Source organism: Arachis hypogaea, chromosome 13 (assembly GCF_003086295.3).
Source record: "Arachis hypogaea cultivar Tifrunner chromosome 13, arahy.Tifrunner.gnm2.J5K5, whole genome shotgun sequence".
Lineage (NCBI taxonomy): Eukaryota > Viridiplantae > Streptophyta > Magnoliopsida > Fabales > Fabaceae > Arachis > Arachis hypogaea.
This window is the reverse complement of record NC_092048.1, coordinates 142,523,445-142,547,291: the sequence shown is the minus strand read 5'-3', so window position 1 is coordinate 142,547,291 and position 23,847 is coordinate 142,523,445. Positions and strand designations below refer to the sequence as shown.

Here is a 23,847-nt window from a genome sequence, read left to right as displayed (position 1 = left end):
TTGTTATTATCGAATCTTGCCTTTCTATATGTTTTAAGCTGGTGGGTTTGCCAACGTATTTGGTATGGAGTGTGGATACATGCTTTAAGGCGACCAGAAAATAGAAAAGTGGCTTAAAGTTGCTTGTTTCTTTAAGTACGCCCATGATTCTATTTCTATGGCACATGGCATAATTCCTTTTGTCTCTTCTTTTGTTCACTTTATGCGTGGTGATCACCAAGTTAATTACAATTACACTGCACAAATTTTAAACACGCTATTTCTGCATTGATTCCATTTTACATGCGACAAAAATATGTCAACAATTTGCGATTGTTTCGTGTGTTCATCAATATGTGGAACTTAAATGCGATTTGGTAACTGTTAAGTCGATATGTGATTTGGTATATTTTACAACAGCCATTTTACATGAACTATTATATTAGTATTAGTAAACTTCTTCTGTTCAATTGAAATAACTATATGAAAATGTATTAGTCGATGTTGTATTATAAGAGTTTATAATGAAGACTAACTTTGGGTTTTTATCTAAAGAAATTGTTAGAAGAGCCGTGTTTTTCTGATCGAAGATTCTCACAACTGAATGGAAGCGTTAGAGAAACTACGAAGGATATTTTGTTTATGTTTCAGACAAATATTATTCAATCTTGATTAACAAATTCCAAAATACAAAGAACACAATGGTTGAGTTTACGGGATAAGATTTCTGCAAATTTCACATTTAAAAATCTGAATTAGCGTTTGTTGCGCATTTGGTTGTCGTGTGAGCAGTGTACTTGTGTTTAAAATGAGAGAACAAATGGCTTTCATTAAGCAATCTATCACAGCTGCAATCAGCAGATACGTGATGGCCAAGAAATGCAGGAGCCAAATCTTGGGTTTGGGGAAATTACTGGTTAAAGGTTTATTTACAGCAAAGGATATACACAATCAGAACAAACAAAACCAGACAGTTCAAGCATATTTAATTACTACATATCTGTCTACACAAAAGCTGAGAAGCATAATTAATTACTACATCTATGTCTACACAAGCTGACAACAGTTCTCATCAAGGGAAGTAAGTGCACTTTCACTTCGCTTTTCTGCCTCCCTTCTTTTTCTTAGAATTGTTTTTCTTCCCTTTTCCATTCCCCTTGGTATTTCCGGATCCTGAATTGATGTTGACTCGAGAATTCTTGGACATTTTGTCTTTTGATTCCTCCAGAGCACTTTGCCCGTGGTCATGATTGTCCAATGCTGCTGTGCTCGCTTCTGAAGCCACACCATAGTCAACAACTACTTTCTTCTCGCACAGCAGAAACAGCTGATCCAGGATATGTGATACTTTCGGTTGTCTTGAAAGAATTTTCTTAGAAAGTTCACCAATAACCGGAAGTTGGTTCTTCAAATCACTGAAGGAGAAGACGATCACAGTTCCGGCAGAAAGTTAAAAATACTTCTATAACTTACTGATTTGATAGTACAAGTCCAAAATAAAATTCAATAAGAGAGAATATTTCTGTAACTTACGTTGCAATCAATGACGAAGAAAGCTGCTTCAGTTCATCAAGCAAGTTCAACACCTCTCCCATTTCATTTTTGTTTTCAAGGTTTACAGGGTTTTTCGGTAAGCTTCCCCATATTGAAGAAATTAGCAGCTCAATGCAAGGGGCAAGGAAATTTTCCTGAAGAGTGTGAAAGGTGAGAAGCACATAATTACTTTTCAAAAGATATAAGGCTGATCTTAGTCTTTAAACACGAACACACGAAAACATTGAAGGAAGAAGCATACCTGTATCATGATGGAATAATGCGAAACCTTTACCATACATGATTCATCTACAGCCAACTGTAACTTCTCCAACACATCCCAGAAGCCGAGAACATTCATAGACTCATTATGTCTAATTCCCCCACTGTTCGATGGCTGATCCGAAACAAGAACAGAACTTCTATTTGGGAGATCTGAACAATTTGTTGAAGGAAACACATTAGATTTTGCGTCAGAAGCTTCTGTTATAACTGCGGCAGTATCATCTACTTGTTTTGGAAGCAATACTTTTAACATGAGCTCTTGTTTCTGGCATGTCATTAAATCAATAATGGTAGCATCTGGGGACACAAATTTTGAAGCATTCTTTCGTAAATTGACAATTACCAAGGGATCGTCAATCACTTTAAATGCCTCAGCATATACTTTCAAGCCCAGGCTATTCTTTCCCTTGCGAAGAACATCGAGAAATTCCCGAGGCAGGTGTGCACATTGAGCAGACACGCTGCTGTTCTTCCGGAACAAATCATGAAGTAAATCTAGATAGAGCCCAGAGCTGAGATGAAGCAAACATAGTAAGACAACCAATCTTAGAACAAACAATGGATAATAATGTTCCACATTCATGTTTGATTTTCTAATCCACTTTTTTACTGTAATTGGTTCACTAAGAAGCACGCGGATGACTTTGTAAATGAACCTATGGACATCTTCAACAATTTGTGGTACACCATCCTTTGAACTCAAATCTTTAGGGGAGTTTCCTTCCTGGTAAATGAGCCATTCAACCAAAGATGACTTTGTGGCAACAACCAAACCCCTCCAACGGGATGCTAAGAGAAAAAGGTGTTCAGTGAGATATATAAAACAACCGGGAGAAATATAGTCAATTTCAATCTCCCAATCGACATGGTAAGTATACCGCACAGCTTCATAAAACTTGCGCATGTGAAGCAGCTCTTCACTTGCTTCATTGAACTTCGAAGATTCCTTTGTTGAATTCTTATACAAGCTCTTAATGAATTCTTGCCAAGGTAGATTACCTTGCCATTTTGTCACAATTTCCACAAATAGTTCCCTATTAAATTTAGGTGTACCAAGAATCATAACTACCACTCTTCCAATTTGACCATAAGTCAACCTATATTGTTTAAGGTTCTCAAAGACCACCTTTTCGACCAAATCCCGATAAGTCCCAGTTTCCTTAAGAGAAAACATGTCTTTTGTTAGTAACTTCCCATTTAGAAGAGCTATATAACGCGGAAAATCATCAATTGGATATCTGGAAAATTTCTCCAATGTTTTCATGCTACCATGGCTGCAGCTAAAACACTTGGATTTGCACAGAAAATTCGCAACATCATAGATAAGCATCAAACACCTGAGTTGACAAAATTCTGAAATAACCTTGTTAACTGAGTATTTGTAAAGTGCATCAAGGTTGTGCAAGACATCCATACCAACAGAAAATAGCTCTGAACACCAATAACTCTCTGCTGCAGAGACTAAAGCATGAATATCAACAGATACTAGCCTCCCATTCTTCTTCAGAAATTTTTCACCCATTTTTATCACCCAATTAGCATCAGGGACAAGTAGAAGGTACATGTCATTCTGTTTTTGAACACCCAAATAATCCAATGCAAACAATCCATAGCTGTTATGCTGGTGAATTTCTTGGCATTTGAAACTTGGAAGATATTCCAATACAAGGAGAATGTTATCCTTCCAACTTGTCCAACAGTAAAACAAAGTCTCCACAGAAAGCTGATTCTTCACAATCATTCCTTCCACAGAATCATCAAACACATTATTTTTCCAGAAATACTTTGAGGTGTTCATCTGAAAATGTACATCCAAAAGTTTCCACAAACACAATATTTCACCTCTGATACTTCCATGCATTCGAGAAGATTTTAAATGAATCATTATCTTGAAGATATTACTATCCTCACGTGATAATATTTCAGCCTCAGTAGAAGCACGCTCATGAAAGCTGCTAGATGTTTCCTTAGCAAATGACAAGGCTCTATTCAAAAGCTCGACCTTCTCTGCAAACTGTTTCAAGGGCCATCCTTTGCTCCCCGAAGACCAAAGAGAATTTGCAATAACGTAGAAAAGAATTCGTTCATAAGCTTCAACAAACTTACAAGCTTTGGCTAGCAAATCAGCCTCACACAAAATGTCACCCATCATCTTAGCAATGTCTGCTGCCTCCACAAAGTTTCCTAATTCCTCTTCCAACAAGAGGAGCTCATTAAGTAAACTTAACGAACGTAAGAACTCACGTTTCGATTCAATGGAATCGAAAGCTCGAACAAATTTCATCATGGATCTGGTATCTTTACGATCATAATAATGACGAGCACAACTTTCAAGAAACTTTTGCTCCATTGTGTATAGTTCATGACTTCTAGCCATAATGGGGCCAGCAGACTCATTATGCTTCCAATGCTGAATGTAGTATAAGCCAAGGTCAAAAAGCCCTCCTTTTGCACAAACAGTCAAACAATCTGAGAAAAACTTGCCTTTAGCATACACTTGAGCTGCCATTTCACAACATCCAGCTAGATAAAAACAATCTCCTGCTCTTTTAAAATCAGGCTCCTCACACTTCTCCAAATAAAGCTTCCCTAATAGCAAAAGAAAATAAATCTTCTAAGTAGAGAAGTTTACAAATCTTAAAAGTGATCATATACATTTTCAAGATATATAAATATTCTAATATATTAAAAATGAAACAGAAAGTAAAATAATGGAAGGATTAAGATATTTTATGATCCAAAATATTGTTACTATCTTGATATGAATGGAAGAGCTTGGTTTATGATGAATCACACAATAATGCATGTTTAATAGGGGACATAGAAATGTCAAATATGATAATGCTGTTAGATATTAACTGTTAGTGCTACCGTAGAAGAGCTTATATTTATGGGTTTCAACTTGTTCTGTTTTTAAATGTGTTCAATTCAGCAACCTGGGTAACTTAGCCCAACAGGCCTAGTCATTAATTTCTTATGTCAAATCAGAAAATCTTTAAAACAAGAAAAGAGAAAAAAAAATGTGGAGAAGTAACTAATAACAGATGACAAGCATAGATATAAGAAGCTAAACTTCAAATTTATACCAGCTTTTTCATGATCCCCCAAATCTGAAAAACATTGAGCTGCAATATCAATCATTCCTATTCCTTCAAAAATTTCAGCAGCTTGCCTAAGAATTTCGTGCGCATCCTCAGGATTCAAATCACGCAAACGGTTTGCAGTTGCCCTAAGACCAGCAGCCTTAGACTTTTTCTCCCAGTAGGAGTCCCCTGCTCTTTCAAAACACATTGTTGCCATCTCATAGTTATTTTGATTATAGAGCTGCAAAGGAAGAATCATAATGATATAATCTTGGTTTGGAAAAAGAATTGTCAAAACAAAATGGTTCGCAAAGATTTTCTCTATGGTTCACATATTATAGACCTATATGTGAGAACTGTGATATACCATGAGAGCATTTAATAGCTATACAGATATTACTTCTATATGGCTAAACAAATTATAATGAACTACCATGACATGACACCAATAAATAATGAGTCAATCTAAATTCAAAAGTAGTATACTGAATAATGGATATGTTAATTCTTTCTTAAGGAAACACAATGAAAATAATGCTTGAGAACAAAAAGAACCTTTATGCCACGCGACTTCCATTCTTCTGGACTGCTTGCAACTTTCATTGCTTGAGCAAGTGAATCATCCAATTCTTTGAACTGGACAAGACATTTCTTTTTCCAGTAGTCAAACATGGGTCTCGAGAATTCTTCTGTATTCTCACAAATCCACAATCTCTGCCTTGTACGGGTTATGGCCACATACAGCTGCTTGAGTTCAGAACACAGAATATTGTGTTTTGATTCATTAAAACTTGGATAAGCCTTAAGTTCTTTAGGTTCCAACATATCTTGTTCCTTCATATATTCATATACCACCCTCCATTGATTTTTCAAGGGCGAAGAGCCAAAAAAGTTGTAGAGCAATACATCCTGGAAAATAGCACAAAAGACCATTAAAAAGATATAACATAGCATAAATAAACTAAATGGGATAGTTATGAGATAACCTGAAATTCTAGGCCTTTGCACTCCAAAATGGTTAATACAAGTGCCTGTTTCCCCACATAATCCAGAACTTCCCTTCGAACAAAATCATCTCGTACCAAAATTACTTGTTCAGCTCCAAAACCAACAATTTTTCCTGTCATATGTCCACTATTTCCAAATATAGTTACAATTGCATTTTCTTTATTTCCACATTCAAGAACAACGGGAGCTTCACCAAATATCAAACTGGTTTCCGGCTTCAAGACATCAATAGAATAAGGGAAAAAGCGAAAAAGAAGCTCAATGGTACTTTGGGATAACTTCAGCACTCCAGCATGGGTGCGAAAATTCTGGTTCAATAAGAAAATATCTGAAATTTTCTCTTTCTCTTTTCCATAATTGTATGTGTTTCTCCTTGACTCTAACACAAACTTTTTGTAGAAGAGAGATTTTATATCCTGGAACCTAAAATCAATTCCCCTTGCTATAGTTTGTGCTGTATCTCCAGAAAAAACAAACCCCTCTTCTACATTTTGGCACACATATCTAAACAAAGCAATTTGACTCATTGTTAGATCTTGCACCTCATCAATATATACAAAATGCATTTCATCACCCTCATATCTTTTACTTCTGAGTCGACGATGCAGGTCTACTACAATATCAGCCATATCAAACTCTCCTTTATCTAGCTTCAGTTTTTCATAACTCAGATAAACATCATATATCATCTCTCTTTTCTGTTTAGTTAAGCTTGAAGCACGATTTTCAGACAGCAGGAGATAATCGTTTCGGCTTAGCTTACCCTCACCAGGCTCCATAGCTTGGATACCACCTTTTATATGTGATATGATTTCAATGAATACTCTAGAGCAATCAAGCTTCTTAGTGTGTTGGAGATTGAAATGAGGCCAATATAATGCAGCAAACCTATCATACGTCACCTCCTTATTTCTTATGAAGGTCTCTAAAGCAACAGAACTGACACCAAGATTTTGACTATTAGAATCAAGGTTACTGAATCTTCCAAAAAAGGAATTCCCCAAAGTTCCATCAAGCATCAGTAAAAACTTCTGAAATGTTATGACAAGTGGGTAAGCATCTGCAGGCAAATCAATAAAAGAATCTGCAATATTCTTGAATTGCAATGCATTAACATCAATATCTTCATCCATAGGATTCCTCTCAGCAGAAACATTGCCACCACATATAGATCTGTTAGCACAATGTCTGATGATATTAGTTATAAACGAAATCATGCACAAAATATATGACACAGATGAAATTTAAGAAACTTACAAAGCGCATGAGAACCAAATTAACTTAAATGACTTTGACATGCTAGACTCATAATGAGGACAACGAATTAAGGAGCTAAGAGAGTGTGAACTTATGACAAAGTTTCTTAGAAAGGAAAAACTAAGAAACTTTACATGCAATTCACTACAAAGCAGCAAATATGTTTCTACTATGGTTCATGAAAACAGAAGTTGGAACACACTGGCAATATATTTTATCATATCCAAACTGAAAGGGTTGACAGTTGGCATATTTCCTATTTTGACTGGAGCAGAAAGTGAACTATTTTTCTTTGAATACATCTGTCAAGTTGAAAAATATTTGCTTCTAAACAGTTTCTAAATAAATATGCATGAAAAAATGTAGCTATACTTAAATTATAAACTTAAATCCATTTGAAACTCCAGATTTAACCACTAGGGACTATATTTCCTCCATTAATACAACAAATGGAAGCTGCGTCTGGAATCAACAAAATAACATTTTTTTTAAAACTATCACATTTCCAAAGTTTCAATGCATAAAATGTTACGAAGATAAACATTGATGGATAACAATCTGATGGACTTCAAAACAGATTACAACAAAAATAGTACGCATATTTCAAATAAAAAAGATGTTTACCCTGCCATTCATCTGAGATGATGAATCAAAGAAGTTACACACCTTTTTAGACGAACAACGTGATATTTTACTGCTTGACACAACTTGGGGCTCACTGTTACAAATAACTGACGTAAGACAGGCCTGTCATCGACAGAAGAACTCTCTTTGTAATCCTGATTCAAACAAGGAACTGCTGAACTAGTAGTTGCATATGCTGCTTCAACAGCCTTGTGGTGCAAGTCCTCCTTTTGAAATAACTTCATGGTCAGAACAGTGGTTTTTCCAGTACCAGAGCGACCAAGCACAAATGTGCTTTTAGGAAAGAGGATTATCTCTCGTTCCTCGTCTGTTACTTCAAACGGAAGATCCAATTCATTGTTGTCACAGTCAGAAAGCAAGTGGTTGACCACAACCGAGGATAGAGAGTAGAATTTCATCAACAAAAGACTCTCTTCAACGTTTGAATTCTCAATATAAAGTCTTTGATCACCTTGAGGACCTAATTCTGCATCATTTACACTAGTATCAAGATTCTTAAATCTGATGATCTCAATTGACTTTTCCCAGCTCATTGGAATCTCAATTTTCCTGCAAAAGCAAAACACATGACATCAGCTAGCCATAATAGCATAGGTACAATAAAATGCAAACTTGACATACTTACCCCTCAAAATATTTCTCATTGCAACGACTAACAAAATCATCACTATAGCTTCCAAATATGTTATCAAGGCGTCTCACTAGTTTAGGGATATCCTCTGGAGGCAGTACATCCCATATCTTTAAAACTTGTTTATACCTTGATTCCTTTTCTATGTCCGTTGAACAAACGACATAGAGACCTTCAACCTTGAATTGCTTCAACATCTGCGATGAATTCCCACAAAGCACATCCACTTTCATCCTTTTGGGTCTCCACCCACTGGAAAGTTTAAGTAAGAGGCTTATAACAGACTTTTTGGTTCGCTTTGATCGCAGTTTTTTAAATGATTTAAGGAAGTTATCACTGAAAAGAACCTGCAAAACAATGGAAGAATGGCCATGGTTAATCAAAGGTTAAGCAGATGCTGAGAATATCAAAGTCAGAAATAATAAGTCAAAACCACAAGATTGAGAATCACAAATACCTTCCATATGGAATTTCTGAAAAGGAGACTATCAGCATTCAGCAAATCATCAAATTGATCAAGTTCTTTCCTGACATCCCAAATGGTTTTTGCCAATTCTTCATTTTCATCAGCATCAAAGAAACATTGACGCTTTTTAGCATCAAGCACCAAAGCTTTCCAAACATTATCTTGACTTGCTAAGGCTCTTTCATTCCCCAATATCCATAGACAGTGTCTGTTGGATATCAAAGCAACATTACAATTTCAGACAAAAGGGCAATGCAAATTTAAAATAATAATAGATATTAAGTTCTACCTAGCCCTTGTAAGAGCAACATTAGTCCTCTGAGGAGAAGAAATAAACTGGAGAGTGCCTCCATTGGTTCTAACTGTTGATAATATAATAATGTCTTGCTCTCCACCTTGGAAGCCATCAATTGTTTTCACATTCACATAAAACCCATCATGCTTGTTATACTTCTGTCCAAGCATATCCTGAATTGCAACAACTTGAGCAGCATATGGAGACACTATACCTATACTAACATTCTCCTTCGAGTCGAGCCAACCTGCATACCAAGAAAAGGTAGCAGTACATATTCAAATAAAGGGAAGATTTTTTATTGTTTATTTTGAAGGAAAGAAACGCTAACAAAGTAGTTATTTTTTAAACAGATTTATGTATCTTGTATGTTTCCCAAATTACCATACTGTTTTCTTTAGGCTATTTGTAATTGTATAATTTAAACACTGAAATGGTACACACAATGACATAACAAAGTCTTAAACTCCAAAAATAATTTTTTTGTTACTGACTATTAAATAATAAAATGCAATAATATTATAAATTACTACTGAGAATTCAAAAAAGGAAAAAGAGGACAGAGACAGGAGGAGAGACAACCACAAACCTTGGAAACAATTTTTAAGTATCTTCATCACAATTGCCACCTCAACCATATTTTTTCTGCTGCGTCCAGCATCATCAAATTCTTCTCTGCCACCAACTATGTTTATGAAAGAGTAAGGACCAAACATTGACCCTGGTAGATACTTCTTTCTATAGTTCTTTCTCCCCACATTCGGAGCATCGAGAATTTGGTTTAAATAGAAGTGTGTATTTGGAAAGTAACTTATAGCTGGATGCATCCTATACTGCATATTGAGAAAGTGATTTTGATGACCCAATGAGCTCAGCCTCCCAAATAAGCTTCTTCCGAAACCAGCTTCATAAGAAATCTTCAAGAGAACAGTGACAATCATAAATATTAATTTGTGATGGAAATTCTAGGATTTAGATGGTGGATTGCAGGGGCCAGAGATATAAAATTGACCAAATTAAAGTATTAAACATTTATATAATGTGCATGAAAGCAAAGAAGCATTCATGTACCTTACTTTCAACCATTGCTGGAAGCTGGCATTCATCTCCAACAAGAATGGCATGATTTATGCCTTGAAGTAGCAAAGGAATTGTTGATTCACATTCCTTTAGCTGTGCAGCCTCATCAATGACCAAAATGTTTAGTGGCTCCATGGCAACAGAATGTAGCTTAGAAGAACTAGAAGCAGTGGAAAATATTATTGAGGAAGTCCGGAAACAGAACTCTCTAATTGATGTTTCGATTGAAAAAATTGGCAAGTTGAGTACATCAAGAGAACTTTTAAGGGTTCTTAAAGAAGACAAGCATTCAGTTCTGTTCTTGTACAATAAGCTTTCGTCACGCATAAATGGCCCAGAAGAACTGTGGCACATGTCTGAAGGTGACAAAATCTCTTCCAACACTTCACTGTTGATATTATTTTGAAACAGCAAATCTTGAAACGAATCAAGTAACTCAATAAGGCAGCCCAAGTTTTCAAAGTTATACTCCAAAATGTAACTTCTGGCAACATGAGTACATAAGATGGAAATACGGTTTCTGAGTGCTGTTGCCAAAGAAAGAAACCTTTCTCTCATAAACTCAAGAAACGATTTCTGTATCCCCTCACTACAATCTGATGAGTTTCCATCTTTTGTTTCATCAGTAGACTTATCATCAACGTGCCCTTGCTCCTTTAACAACTCATTCTCAAGAAATATATGATAACTGGAAACACAATTTTCAAGAAGGTCAATCATTGAAGCGAAACAATATTTCCAATCAGCACATGTAAGGAGCTGCTTGACCCGATAATCCAAATATATATCTTCAATGTCTGCACCAACTTTGAGCCGCTCATGATTCCCAAACAAGAGCATATCTCCTAATGACCAGAACACATCATCAGATTTTCCATCAAAGGATTCTCTCACGATACTTAAGAAACGTGATGCCACTTCTTTAATGGCAATATTTGTTGGGGCACAGACAAGAATCCTAAAGTTCATTTTCCATAGAGCAAAAAGAAGTGTTCCCAAAGTCTTGGTTTTCCCAGTTCCTGGGGGACCCCAAATGAGATCCACAGTAGCATTATGATTGCAGTGAGAGGAAGAAAGGCATGCACAAATTGCCTTATATTGGGACTCATTCAGCTCAGATAATAAACTTTCATATGTTGTGTCATTTCTTAGATTATCAATCTCTGAAGAGCAGTAGTCACAAATTTCCTCAGCCTGTATTGCATCACACATCCATAAGTTGTTGCAATAATCAGATGGTAAAATAAATTTTAGTTAGAGATGAAATATAGTTACATAACAATTAATAAGAAAATGTTATTTACATTTTTATAATTATAAAAAAGAATTACATTTTCACAAACAATTAAGCTAATTGGCATGAATCTTCTCATATATCAATAGCAAAACAACATTACACTATTTGACTCATACACAATCAGCAATACATCTTTAAATTACTTGAGTTCATTACAATGTTATACTTTGCACATAATGATAATATGAGTGTTTTGACATTAACAACTTATCTTTTTCCTACATTATATATTCCTTAGAAAACAATGCGAAAAAAGCCATTACAAGAAACAAAATGTCTTACCACATCACTAGCACATAAAATTTTCTTGATCAGATTTGAATTCCGGGACATGTGCAATGCTTTCCATATTCTTCTGTTGGGGATTATATTTGTTAGAAACACCATAAACAAAGATTTTTCCCTTAATTCATCAACGTCAATGTCTTTAGATGCAGTAAACTTAAAAGAAGATACAATATCAGTGTCTTCCTCAAGTTCCTGCTCCGGTATACCAGCAGACAATACGAAGGTCCACATCCTTCCAACCCTTTGTAAATCATTTGCAGTCTCCGGTTTAAAATCAGCCAGAAGAAAAACATCTCCAGACAACGTTTTGTATAGCTCTTTTCCATGACCGGAGAACCTGTTTTTCCAAATGCCAGTCTTAACACCATAGAGTTTCTTATCAGTTGAATATAACTCCTTAAGAGAGATTACTTCTGCAAAAGGTGCACTGGACAAGATTTCCATACTTGAGCATAGCGCTGTTCTGGTTTCTTCTAACAAGGGGTACACATATGACCCAAAATAATGTTCAATGGAGCTAAATCTCATATCAATTTGTTTCACCTGTAACGTGTAAACAGCAAAGAGAATAACTCAAAATGGATCCGCACGTAACATGTTTAGCATGACAAGAATGCAAACTCTTGAATTAAAATACAAATTGTGACATTCTGATCCCAATAACATATTACCAACACTGCAACACAAGTAATGATAGTGGATACAAAAAAGATAAATCAAACCTTGTATCACTTAATAATAATAATAATAATAATAATAATAATAATAATAATAATAATAATAATAATAATAATAATAATAATAATAATAATAATAATTAAAAAAAATAAAAATAGTAGTTTTGTAATATTGAAATCTTAACCTTGTCCCTGTAAAGATCTTCATTCAAAATGTTTTCAAGGGACCATGAAAACACAGTGTCCATAAAGCCATGATCACTATAATCAATGGCCTTCTTTCTTCTTGAACTCCAATTCAACATGTCTCCCATGCAACGAGGTATTTCAGTAGCGCATAGAGTGCTGAATGCTTGATAAAAAACACAAAGACCCTTCAAAATGCAAAGCCATTAGAGTGAGTAAGAATAAGCAAAAGAAAATGGTTTTCTTAGCTAGAAAGGAAAGGGAAGAAAAAAAAATCCTCGTACAATTATTTTCTCTCGTACATGCACTAAGGACACCCCATTATCATGTTTTGATGAGCATGAGTGCCTTTAAGCTCAAAGAGAAAAAGGAGTAAAGAACAATAAAAGATTATCCAAAAGTTAGTTTCTTCACAACATTAAAAGTAAATTTTTTTTTTCAGAAAAACAGTGAGAATAGAATTAGAAAGTAGTAATAAATTAGTAATAATTATTTAAAACTTATCATCAGCAACACAAATATAAAGTATTTTCCTATTTGAGTCTTTTACCCATTCCAAAAAGAAACAGGAAATTTTTTGAAAGAGAGAGAAAATTGATTGAAAGTGTAATGTTGATTGTGTTCTGTTGTTTTTAATAACTGGTCAGTTCGGGGGTGGTTCCTTACTCAGCACGCTCATGGAGTGACTCTTGACTTTCTTTTTTTTTTTTTTGGTCATGGACTCTTGACTTACTTTGACCAATGTCATCGTCGTCTCTTTCTCTTTTTTTTTTGGTCATGGTCTCTTTCTATTCTCTTCCATACTTTTCGAGCATTAATGGGCCCAAGCCCAAAAATAGCCCTACATAGTCTTTACCCAGAAAATATAGATAAAAACCATGTCTCATGAACAAAAAAAAAAAGATTTTGAATGTGGAATTTCCTTATCAATCTATCTTCTGATGTTGAGTATGGTTTTCCACCGGATCGGTCAAAGATTAATTTGTTGTGTTACTAAGTTTCATTTAAAAATTTATTATTGACCAATGAGTTATTGCATTCACAAGACGGATTCGAACATTCTGCACTTACTTAAATGATTTAATGAACTAACTACTAAATCAACTCAATTTAATTCTTCTAATGTTAATTATGATCGAGCAAGCAACTCATCAGAATTTGTTGGAGTTGATATATTCTTTTCCTTTTCTCTTTCTTTGCTTCTTGCGTTATATCCAGAAAATGGAAGACATTGTTGCTCTTTTCTTGTGCTTCATCATCACCCTCCGAACAAGGTTATATAGGTATATTTATAGGTATTACTCCGCATTATTTTTACGCTGTCGTTCTTTTTACGCCATCAAAGTGTCAAACTTTCCGTTTTAGATATTTTCTTTTTTTATAATAAAAAATTTAGATTAATAGTCAAATTAATTTCTAAAAGATGACTTATTTTTTAAATTAGTCTTTTAAATAGTATAAGTTCACTCAATTAGTATTTTTGTAAACAATTGATAATATAAAAAATTATTTCATATCATAAATGACATCTAACATATCTAATTAGACAATAACCTGTGGCTTTCGAATTTTCAAAATTCTCAACCCAAAGCGGTCCGAAATACAGTTTTTCGCTAGTTTAGTAACTGATGATAGGGAATTGCTTCTGACACAGTAAAGGTACTTGATGATACAGTGCATATGCAGTAGAGGTGCTTGTTTTACTAAACTTTCGAAAAAATTTGGTTTCCTCACAAAAAAGTTTCATTGTTGGTAGAAATAGTTACCTAAGTACCTAACAAATTTAAAAGGCTCAATGTTGCTTCATCTTCGAAGGTCGGCGTTTTCATCACTGCAAAATTGTGGATGTAGCCAGGAGAACCAACCGGCCCAATTGGACTCCACTTTCTCTTTCTATTTCATTTATTCTCTTTAATTGCAATTTTGTCTTTTATGAAAAATTTTAAAATTATCCTTTTTGTCTGTAGTCCTTTAAAATCGTTTTTTCATCAATGAAAAATCTATCTTGAACAAAAAAATATAATAAAAAGATATAAATATATTTGTCCTTAAATTCAATTTTATTCTTATTATTGCTGATGATAACGATGATAATGACTATAATAAATGAAATTTAAAAAATTTAAAGAAGAAAAAATTATAATAAAATATGTCTTAACTTTCTGATAAAATATTAACTACATATATTTTATATGTCATTATACGTCACATAGCTTTTCAAAATTCGTGTCAAAATAAATAGTTAATATGTATGACCGATTTACCGTGTTTATACCTTTTATGCTAATTCACATAGGGATAACCAAATACAAATTACACACATTTTAAGAACATCACAAAAAATATTTTAGTATAAATGATTAAAACACATTAAATATATTAAAAACTTTAAAAGAATATTATTACACTCTTAAAATGTATTATTAAATTATAAATGAGTTAAAAAAGATTTATATATAAGCAATTGAGATTTTATTAGTTTTCCTACATTACTTTTTCTTGTGAAAGAGTTATCCTACATTTGTAGTGTATGCTTTTATCTTATTGTAAGTTTATTTTTATTTTGGCGAAAATTAGGCCGTTACAGTTTGAACATCAGAATAAAAATAGATTTTTGACATAAAGATTTCTATTCAATTATTTTCTAATTCTACCCTGATACAAACCATACTCCAGAATGGGTTTATGAGTTAACTCTTCCTAACAGAACATGGAATCAAGCAATAATTCAAACTATTTTAAGCCAAGATGTAGCCGCAGCAATTCTCAATACTAGATTACATGAAGTAGATGATAAAATTACTTGAATGTTGAAAAAAGAAGAAACTTACTCTGTAGCCTCTAGATACAAAAGGACTTTCTAACTCTATCAATTCCTAGGAGAGTACGTGCCAGAACAATGCAAAAAAAGATTATTATGGAGTAAACTATGGAAGATAAACTGTCAACCGAAAATCACGAATTGTTTATGAAAAATTTTGTACAAAAAACTCCCTGTCACGAAGAGGTTGAATTCTCGAATCCCTTCCATTAATCCGCTTTGCCCACAATGCAATCAAATAGAAGAGACAATTTACCATTGTCTTTGGAACGTCTAAATTCTATTGAAGTCTAGGTGTGTGTTTGGATTGTGGTTGGTTAAACTGGAGTTTGAATAAAAGTGATTTTATAAAATTGATTTTGGGTAGAAGTAAGTTTGTGTCAACATGATTTATGTTTGGCAACTCTATAGTAAAATTGATTTTGATAAAATAAATATTGTTTGGATAATATTAGTTAAAATCACTTTTAAATAGATAATTACTAAGAAGGACATGACATTAAATTATAATGTTATTTTTTATATATATATTTAATTTTTTTATATTTTTTTCTTATATATTTTTATATATTATATTTTTAGTATTCTTAATATTCTTTTTTGGTACGCTATAATTTTTTACTATTATTATTATTTATGGTTAATTTTTTGTTTAATTTATTTTACCTAATGGGATCAATAAATTATATTATAAAAAGATAATAATAAATATAATGCACGAAAATTACCATTATAAAAATATATAACATCAAATAAAAAATTAGTAAAAAATATAAAAAATAAATAATAGAAAAAAGAGCTTATGTAAAGAGAAATAATAAAAATTTTATAAATAATACAATAATATGTATAAAGGATAAAGTTGGTAAAAGAAAAATAAAAGTTAAATTTCAATGGCTAAAAGTCAGTTAGTGCAACGCAGAAGTAAAAAATTCTTGCTTCTTGTAAACGTGGTTTTGTAACCAAAATCACTTCTGCGTTTATAGATTGAAAAATTAGTCAAACTAAAAATTGAAGCATTCACGAAACTGTAACGTGCTTTTTCTCTTTCAACGTGGTTGCCAAACACACCCTAGATCGTAGCAAGTAGCAACTCCACCATGTCCAACCCAAAGAGAAAAGTTTTTGAAATGGTGGTTGAGGTTAGAGGAAGAACTAAGCAGAAATATATAATCTGTCAAAAAAGAGAGAAATAGTTGGTAGCAATAGTTACTTGGCAAATTTAAAAGGTTGATTGTTACTTCATCTTCGAAGGTCGTCGGCGTCTTCATCCCAACGAAATAGTGGATGCAGCAAGGAGAACCAACCCATCCAATTGAATTCCATTTTTTCTTTCTATTTCATTTATTCTCTTTAATTGTAATTCTGTCATTTTTGAAAAATTTTAAAATTGTCCCATTAGTGTGTAGTCCTTTAAAAATTTTTTTAATCAATAAAAAATTTACCATTGATAAAAAAATATAATAAAGAGACAGATATATTTGTTATTAAAAATTAATTTTATTCCTATTGTTGCTTATGATAATAATGATAATGAATATAGTAAATAAAATTTAAAAAATTTAAAGGAAGCAAAATTATAATAAAATATATATCTTAACTTTCTGATAAAATATTAGGCACGGACCCATGCATAGTAGTGAGGGGGCACTTGCCCCCACTCTCATTTCATATTTTTTAACAATATATATATATATATATATATATATATATATATATATATATATATATATATATAATTATATAATATGTCTCTATTTTAAATTTTAAATGACCCCATTACAAATAAACAAAATTCAATTGTTAAAATCTCTAAATCTATTTTATCTTTCTATCATTTTAACTATCAGTTACCCTAATCAAATTTAGTCTTCTTCTATTCTCAAATCCCAACCGTCACTCATATATTCTTTTAAACCCTCTTTTTAATTTTATAATTTCAACCTTCTTTTCTAATCCTTATCTAGTGGACATTTTCTCTTCATCAGAAGATAAATTTTAAATTCTCTATTTTGTTTTATATAACTCTCTATGACTTTATTTATTTTTCAATTTCATTATTTCTCTTTTTGATATTTTCAATTGCAAATTTTAACTCAAACAATTATAATTTATGTATTAATCTATTTTTTTATTCTCTTCATGAATTTATATATTTTATTTTATTCTCAATTTAGTGATCCTTATTATTTATTTGTTTATCTTTCGTTCTATTCTATTATATGTAATTATGTTGCATATAAATTTTTAAAGTGAATTGATCAATTTACTAATTTAAAATATATATTTTTTTATTTTTTAAAATAATAATGAAAAAATATTTCAAAAGAACCACTAGAATTTGAAGTCACTCTGTTAGTCTCTTCTAATAAAAAGAAATTCTTAGAATTGAAGCGAAAAAAGTTAGCGGTTAATGTAATTTTTGGTTTTTTTTGTATTCAAATAATTAATGTGCATTTTTATATTTTTAAATTTAAATTAATATATCTTTTGATAGTAATGTGCATTATTTTTGCCCCCTCAACATAAATTTTCTGGGTCCGTCACTATATATATATATATATATATATATATATATATATATATATATATATATATATATATATGTCATTATAGGTCACATATGTTTTTAAAATTCATGTCTTAATAAATAGTTAATATGTATGACCAATGTATCGTGTTTATGCCTTTGATACTAATCCACATAGGATTAACCAAATATAAAATTGACACATTTTAAGAACATCACAAAAAAATGTCTTACTATAAATGATTAAAATATATTAAATATATTAAAAAATTTAAAAGAATATTATTACACTCTTAAAATGTATTATTGAAGTATAAGTGAGTTAAAAAAGATTTATATATAAACAATTGAGATTTTATTAGTTATCCTACATTACTTTTTTTTGAAAAAATTATCCTACATTTGTAGTCTATGTTTTTATCTTATTGTATGTTTATTTTTATTTTGGCAAAAATTAGGCTGTTACATTTTGAACACGAGAATAAAAGATGATTCTTAATTTAAAGATATCTATTCAATTATTTCTTATTCTACCCTGATACAAACCATACTCCATAATGGGTTTATGAGTTAATTCTTCCTAACAGAATATAAAATCAAGCAATAATTCAAACTATTTTCATCTCACATATAGCCGCAACAATTTTCAATACTTGATTAAATGAAGCAGATGATAAAATTATATGAATATTAGAAAAAAGAGGAGCTTACTTTGTAGCCTCTTGATACAAAGTGGCTTTTCGATTCTATCACTTTCTAGTAGAGTACCTGCCAGAATAATGTAAAGAAAGAGCCTTATGGAGTAAACTACGGAAGATAAACTATCAACTAAAAATCATGAATTGTTTATGAAAAATTTTGTACGAAGGAGTCCCTGTCACGAAGGGGTTGAATTCTCGAATCCCTTTCATAAATTCGCTTTGCCCACAATGCAATCAAATAGAAGAGACAACTTACCATTGTCTTTGGAAACGTCTAGATTCTATTGAAGTCTGGATCGTAGCAACTCTACCATGTCCAACACAAAGAAAAAAGTTCTGGAAATGGTGGTTGAGGTTAGAGGAAGAATTGAATAAAAATGCTAAATCTGTCAAAAAGAGAGACAGAGTTGGTAACAATAGTTACCTAACAAATTTAAAAGGCTGATTGTTGCTTCATCTTCGAAGGTCATCGACGTCTTTATCCCAGCGAAATAGTGGATGCAGCAAGGAGAACCAACTCATCCAATTGAATTCTACTTTCTCTTTCTATTTTTTTATTCTCTTTAATTATAATTTTGTCTTTTTTGAAAAATTTTAAAATTGTCTATTTTTTCCATAGTCTTTTAAGACATTTTTTAATCAATAAAAAATTACCATTAATAAAAAATATAATAAAGAGACATAAATATATTTGCCATTAAAAATCAATTTTATTCCTATTGTTGCTAATGATAACGATGATAATAAAAATAGTAAATAAAATTTAAAAATTTTTAAGGAGGCAAAATTATAATAAAATATGTGTCTTAATTTTATGATAAAATATTATATATATATATATATATATATATATATATATATATATATATATATATATATGTGTGTGTGTCATTATATGTCGCATATCTTTTTAAAATTCATGTTTAAATAAATAGTTAATATATATGATCGATTTACCGTGTTTTAGCTTATGATGCTAATCCACATAGGGATAATCAAATACAAATTACACAAATTTTAAGAACGTCACAAAAAAATGTTTTACTAAAAATGATTAAAATACATTAAATATATAAAAATTTAAAAGAATATTATTACACTCCTAAAATGTATTATTAAAGTATAAGTGAGTTAAAAAAGATTTATATATAAGCAATTAAGATTTTATTAGTTATTCTACATTCCTTTTTTTTTTGTCAAAGAGTTATCCTTCATTCATAGTCTATGTTTTTATCTTATTGTAAGTTCATTTCTATTTTGTCAAAAATTATGCTGTTACAGTTTGAACATCATAATAAAAAAAGATTTTGGCTTAAATATTTCTATTCAATTATTTCTAATTCTACCCTGATAAAAACCACACTCCAGAATGGGTTTATGAGTTAATTCTTCCTAACAGAACATGAAATCAAGCAATAATTCAAACTATTTTCAGCCTAAACATCGCGGCAACAATTCCCGATACTTGATTAAATGAAGCAGATGATAAAATTACATGAATGTTGAAAAAGATAGAGCTTATTCTGTAGCCTCTTGATACAAAATGACTTTCCAATTCTATCACTCCCTAGTAGAGTACCTACCAGAACAATGCAAAGAAAGAGCATTATGGAGTAAACTATGGAAGATAAACTATCAACCGAAAATCATGAACTGTTTATGGAAAATTTTGTACGAAGAAGTCCCTGTCACGGAGTGGTTGAATTCTCAAATCCCTTTCATAAATCTGCTTTGCCCACAATGTAATCAAATAGAAGAGACAACTTACCATTGTCTTTGAGAACGTCTAGATTCTATTGAATTCTGGATCGTAGCAACCCTACCATCTCCAACACAAAGAAAAGCTCAGGAAATGGTGGTTGAGGTTAGAGGAAGAACTGAGTAGAAATGCTGAATTTGTCAAAAAGAGAGAGAAAGTTAATAACAATAGTTATATGACAAATTTAAAAGATTGATTGTTGCTTCATCTTCAAAGGTCATCGGCGTCTTTATCCCAGTAGAATTGCGGATGCAGCGAGGAGAACCAACCCATCCAATTGAACTCTACTTTCCCTCTCTATTTCATTTATTCTCTTTAATTGCAATTCTGCCTTTTTAAAAAAGTTTTAAAATTGTTCATTTTGTCTGTAGTCCTTTAAGACCTTTTTTTATTAATGAAAAATCTACCTTTAATAAAAAATATAATAAAGAGACATAAATATATTTGTCATTAAAAATCAATTTTATTCCTATTGTTGCTGATGATAACGATAATAATGAATATAGTAAATGAAATTTAAAAAAATTAAAGGGGGCAAAATTATAATAAAATATGTGTTTTAACTTTCTGATAAAATATTAAATATATATATATATATATATATATATATATATATTATTTGTCATTATAGGTCACATATCTTTTCAAAATTCATGTCTAAATAAATAGTTAATATATATGACCAATTTACCGTGTTTATGCCTATGATATTAATCCATATAGGGATAACAAAATACAAATTACACAAAATTTAAGAACATCACAAAAAAATGTTTTACTATAAATGATTAAAATACATTAAATATATTAAAAATTTAAAAGAATATTATTACACTCTTAAAATGTATTGTTAAAGTATAAGTGAGTTAAAAAAAATTTATATATAAGCAATTGAGATATTATTAGTTATCCTACATTCCTTTTTTTTTGTTAAAGAGTTATCCTACATTTGTAGTTTATGTTTTTGTCTTATTGTAAGTTCATTTTTATTTTGTCAAAAATTAAGCCGTTACAGTTTGATCATCTGAATAAAAGAAGATTCTTGGCTTAAAGATTTCTATTTAATTATTTCTAATCCTAGCTTCATACAAACCACACTCCAAAATGGGTTTATGAGTTAATTCTTCCTAACAAAACATGAAATCAAGCAATAAATCAAACTATTTTCAGCCCAAACATAGCAGCAGCAATTCTCAATACTTGATTACATGAAACAAATGATAAAATTACCTGGATGTTGGAAAGAGGAGGAGTTTACTCTGTAGTCTCTTGATACAAAGTGGCTTTTCAATTCTATCACTTTCTAGTAGAGTACCTGCCAGAATAGTGCAAAGAAAGAGTATTATGGAGTAAACTATGGAAGATAAACTACCAACCGAAAATTATGAATTGTTTTTTAAAATTTTGTACGAAGAAGTCACTTTCACGGAGTGGTTGAATTCTTGCATCCCTTTCATTAACCCACTTTGCCCATAATGCAATCAAATAGAAGAGACAACTTATCATTGTCTTTGGAAACATCTAGATCCTATTGAAGTTTGGATCCTAGCAACTCTATCATATCCAACACAAAGAAAAAAATTTTGGAAATGGTGGTTGAGGTTAGAGGAAGAACTATGCAGAAATACAGAATTTATCAAAGTGAGAGAGAGAGTTGGTAGCAATAGTTACCTGACAAATTTAAAATGCTGATTGTTGCTTCATCTTCGAAGGTCGTCGGCATCTTCATCCCAGCAAAATAGTGGATGCATCGAGGATAACCAACCCGCCCAATTGAACTCCACTTTTTCTTTCTATTTCATTTATTCTCTTTAATTGTAATTCTGTCATTTTTGAAAAATTTTAAAATTGTCCCATTTGTCTGTAGTCCTTTATGACCATTTTTTCATCAATGAAAAATCTACCTTTGACAAAAAATAAATAAAAATAATAGAGACATAAATATATTTGTCTTTAAAAATCAATTTTATTCCAATTGTTGCTGATAATAATAATGATAATGAATATAGTAAATGAAATTTAAAAAATTTAAAGAAGGCAAAATTATAATAAAATATGTGTCTTAACTTTATGATAAAATATTAAGGTAAATGCTATCTTACCCTTTCTAAAATAACATGTAAGTTATCCTCTTTGATGTATCACATTTTAATTGGGTGTTTATTTTAACCTGAGTTTACCTTCTCCATTCTTTCGTCGTCGTTGCGCCTCCCAAACATCACCGTCTTATTGGTGTTTCGTTTTCTCTTCTCAAATCATTCTTCTAGAAAAGGTAATCCAGCTCTCTCTAGTTACGTTTACTCCTCCCCATTCCTTTCTCGTTGTCATTTTGCCTCCCAAGTATCACCGTTTCATTGGGTGTCTTATTTTCTCTTCCCAAATTATTCTTTTAGAAAAGGACCTCCCAAACATCACCGAAATGATTCTGTCGCACAATATGTGTCTTATTTTCTCTTCCCAAATTCTGTTGCACCAGAAGCTGTTGATGTTCTTGCTCAAGCTCCTCCAGATGCTGCACCAGTTGATGTCCAGGAAGTTGAGATTGAGCTTTTGTTTAACAAACTACATGTAAAATTATTGTGCACAGTCAACCTAAATTTATGTACTATTTAAATAAAATAGACTCCACCTACGAAGTTATCCAAGTTGCAGACCAGAAGGAGGTCCTCACCACCATCAGGATTGGTCACTATGGATCCACTACAAGGAATAAGCTCAGCCACAGCTTTTAGATTGGCAAGCTTCTTGAAATTTGTCCCAACGTCCAGCTTTAAGCCACCGAAGAAGAAGAAATGAAGATGTAGTTGATGGTAGTAGACCATTTTGAATGATACTATGAATCTTTTTGTGAATGATACTTTTATTTTGTGACTTAAGTTTATGGCAGCAGACCGTCTATCTATTTGGATACATTATATGATCTGATGGCACTCTCTATACTTGCTATTGGTGTATTTTGAATTTAGAATTAGTTTTTACTTTTGTGGGAGAGTTGTCACTAATATGGTAGAAGTTTGACTTGTTAAAACTCATTGTTACTTTTTTTGAAACTCATTGATATGGTAATATTATTATTATTATTATTATTATTATTATTATTATTATTATTATTATTATTATTATTATTATTATGACAAATTGTTCTACTTTTAATTATGCTACTGTAGATTCTTTTTTACAATATTTTTTCAATAATTTTGTTGGATGACAAAAAAAATTTGAACAGGACTAATAACTTGAACATTTGACAATGACACTTTTTCTTTCTTTTACTACACATTAACCCTAAACACATTAAAACAAAATCATCCTCAAACTTTAAATAC

The 23,847-nt window shown here is 31.6% G+C and overlaps 1 protein-coding gene and 1 long non-coding RNA gene across 6 annotated transcripts; both read right to left on the bottom strand.

The window, feature by feature from the left end:
* Positions 1–788: 788 nt before the first annotated feature.
* LOC112792446 (uncharacterized) lies at positions 789–19,314 on the bottom strand. Of its 4 annotated transcripts, none has more exons than XM_029297327.2 (17): positions 19,187–19,314; positions 19,019–19,098; positions 18,773–18,829; positions 12,710–12,898; positions 11,842–12,390; positions 10,254–11,456; positions 9,772–10,099; positions 9,177–9,429; positions 8,879–9,095; positions 8,416–8,768; positions 7,812–8,339; positions 5,867–7,061; positions 5,436–5,789; positions 4,884–5,121; positions 1,775–4,386; positions 1,513–1,667; positions 789–1,394 (listed from the first exon to the last, which is right to left on the bottom strand). In XM_029297327.2, exons 4-17 carry the CDS (start codon positions 12,836–12,838, stop codon positions 1,073–1,075), a joined length of 8,436 nt encoding a protein of 2,811 aa, XP_029153160.1. In that variant the 5' UTR covers positions 12,839–12,898; positions 18,773–18,829; positions 19,019–19,098; positions 19,187–19,314; the 3' UTR covers positions 789–1,072. The 4 variants fall into 4 exon arrangements, with proteins under 4 accessions (XP_029153160.1, XP_072068993.1, XP_072068992.1 ...); XM_072212892.1 differs by adding an exon at positions 16,745–16,896 and having other exon boundaries at positions 19,019–19,212; XM_072212891.1 differs by having other exon boundaries at positions 19,019–19,212.
* Positions 19,315–20,067: 753 nt separating this feature from the next.
* LOC114927438 (uncharacterized) lies at positions 20,068–22,328 on the bottom strand. 2 transcript variants are annotated; one of them, XR_003817966.2, is made up of 3 exons: positions 22,193–22,328; positions 21,752–21,836; positions 20,068–20,652 (listed from the first exon to the last, which is right to left on the bottom strand). It is a non-coding gene; the product is annotated as an uncharacterized lncRNA (long non-coding RNA). The 2 variants fall into 2 exon arrangements; XR_011870088.1 differs by lacking the exon at positions 22,193–22,328 and having other exon boundaries at positions 21,752–22,098.
* Between the last annotated feature and the right edge of the window lie 1,519 nt (positions 22,329–23,847).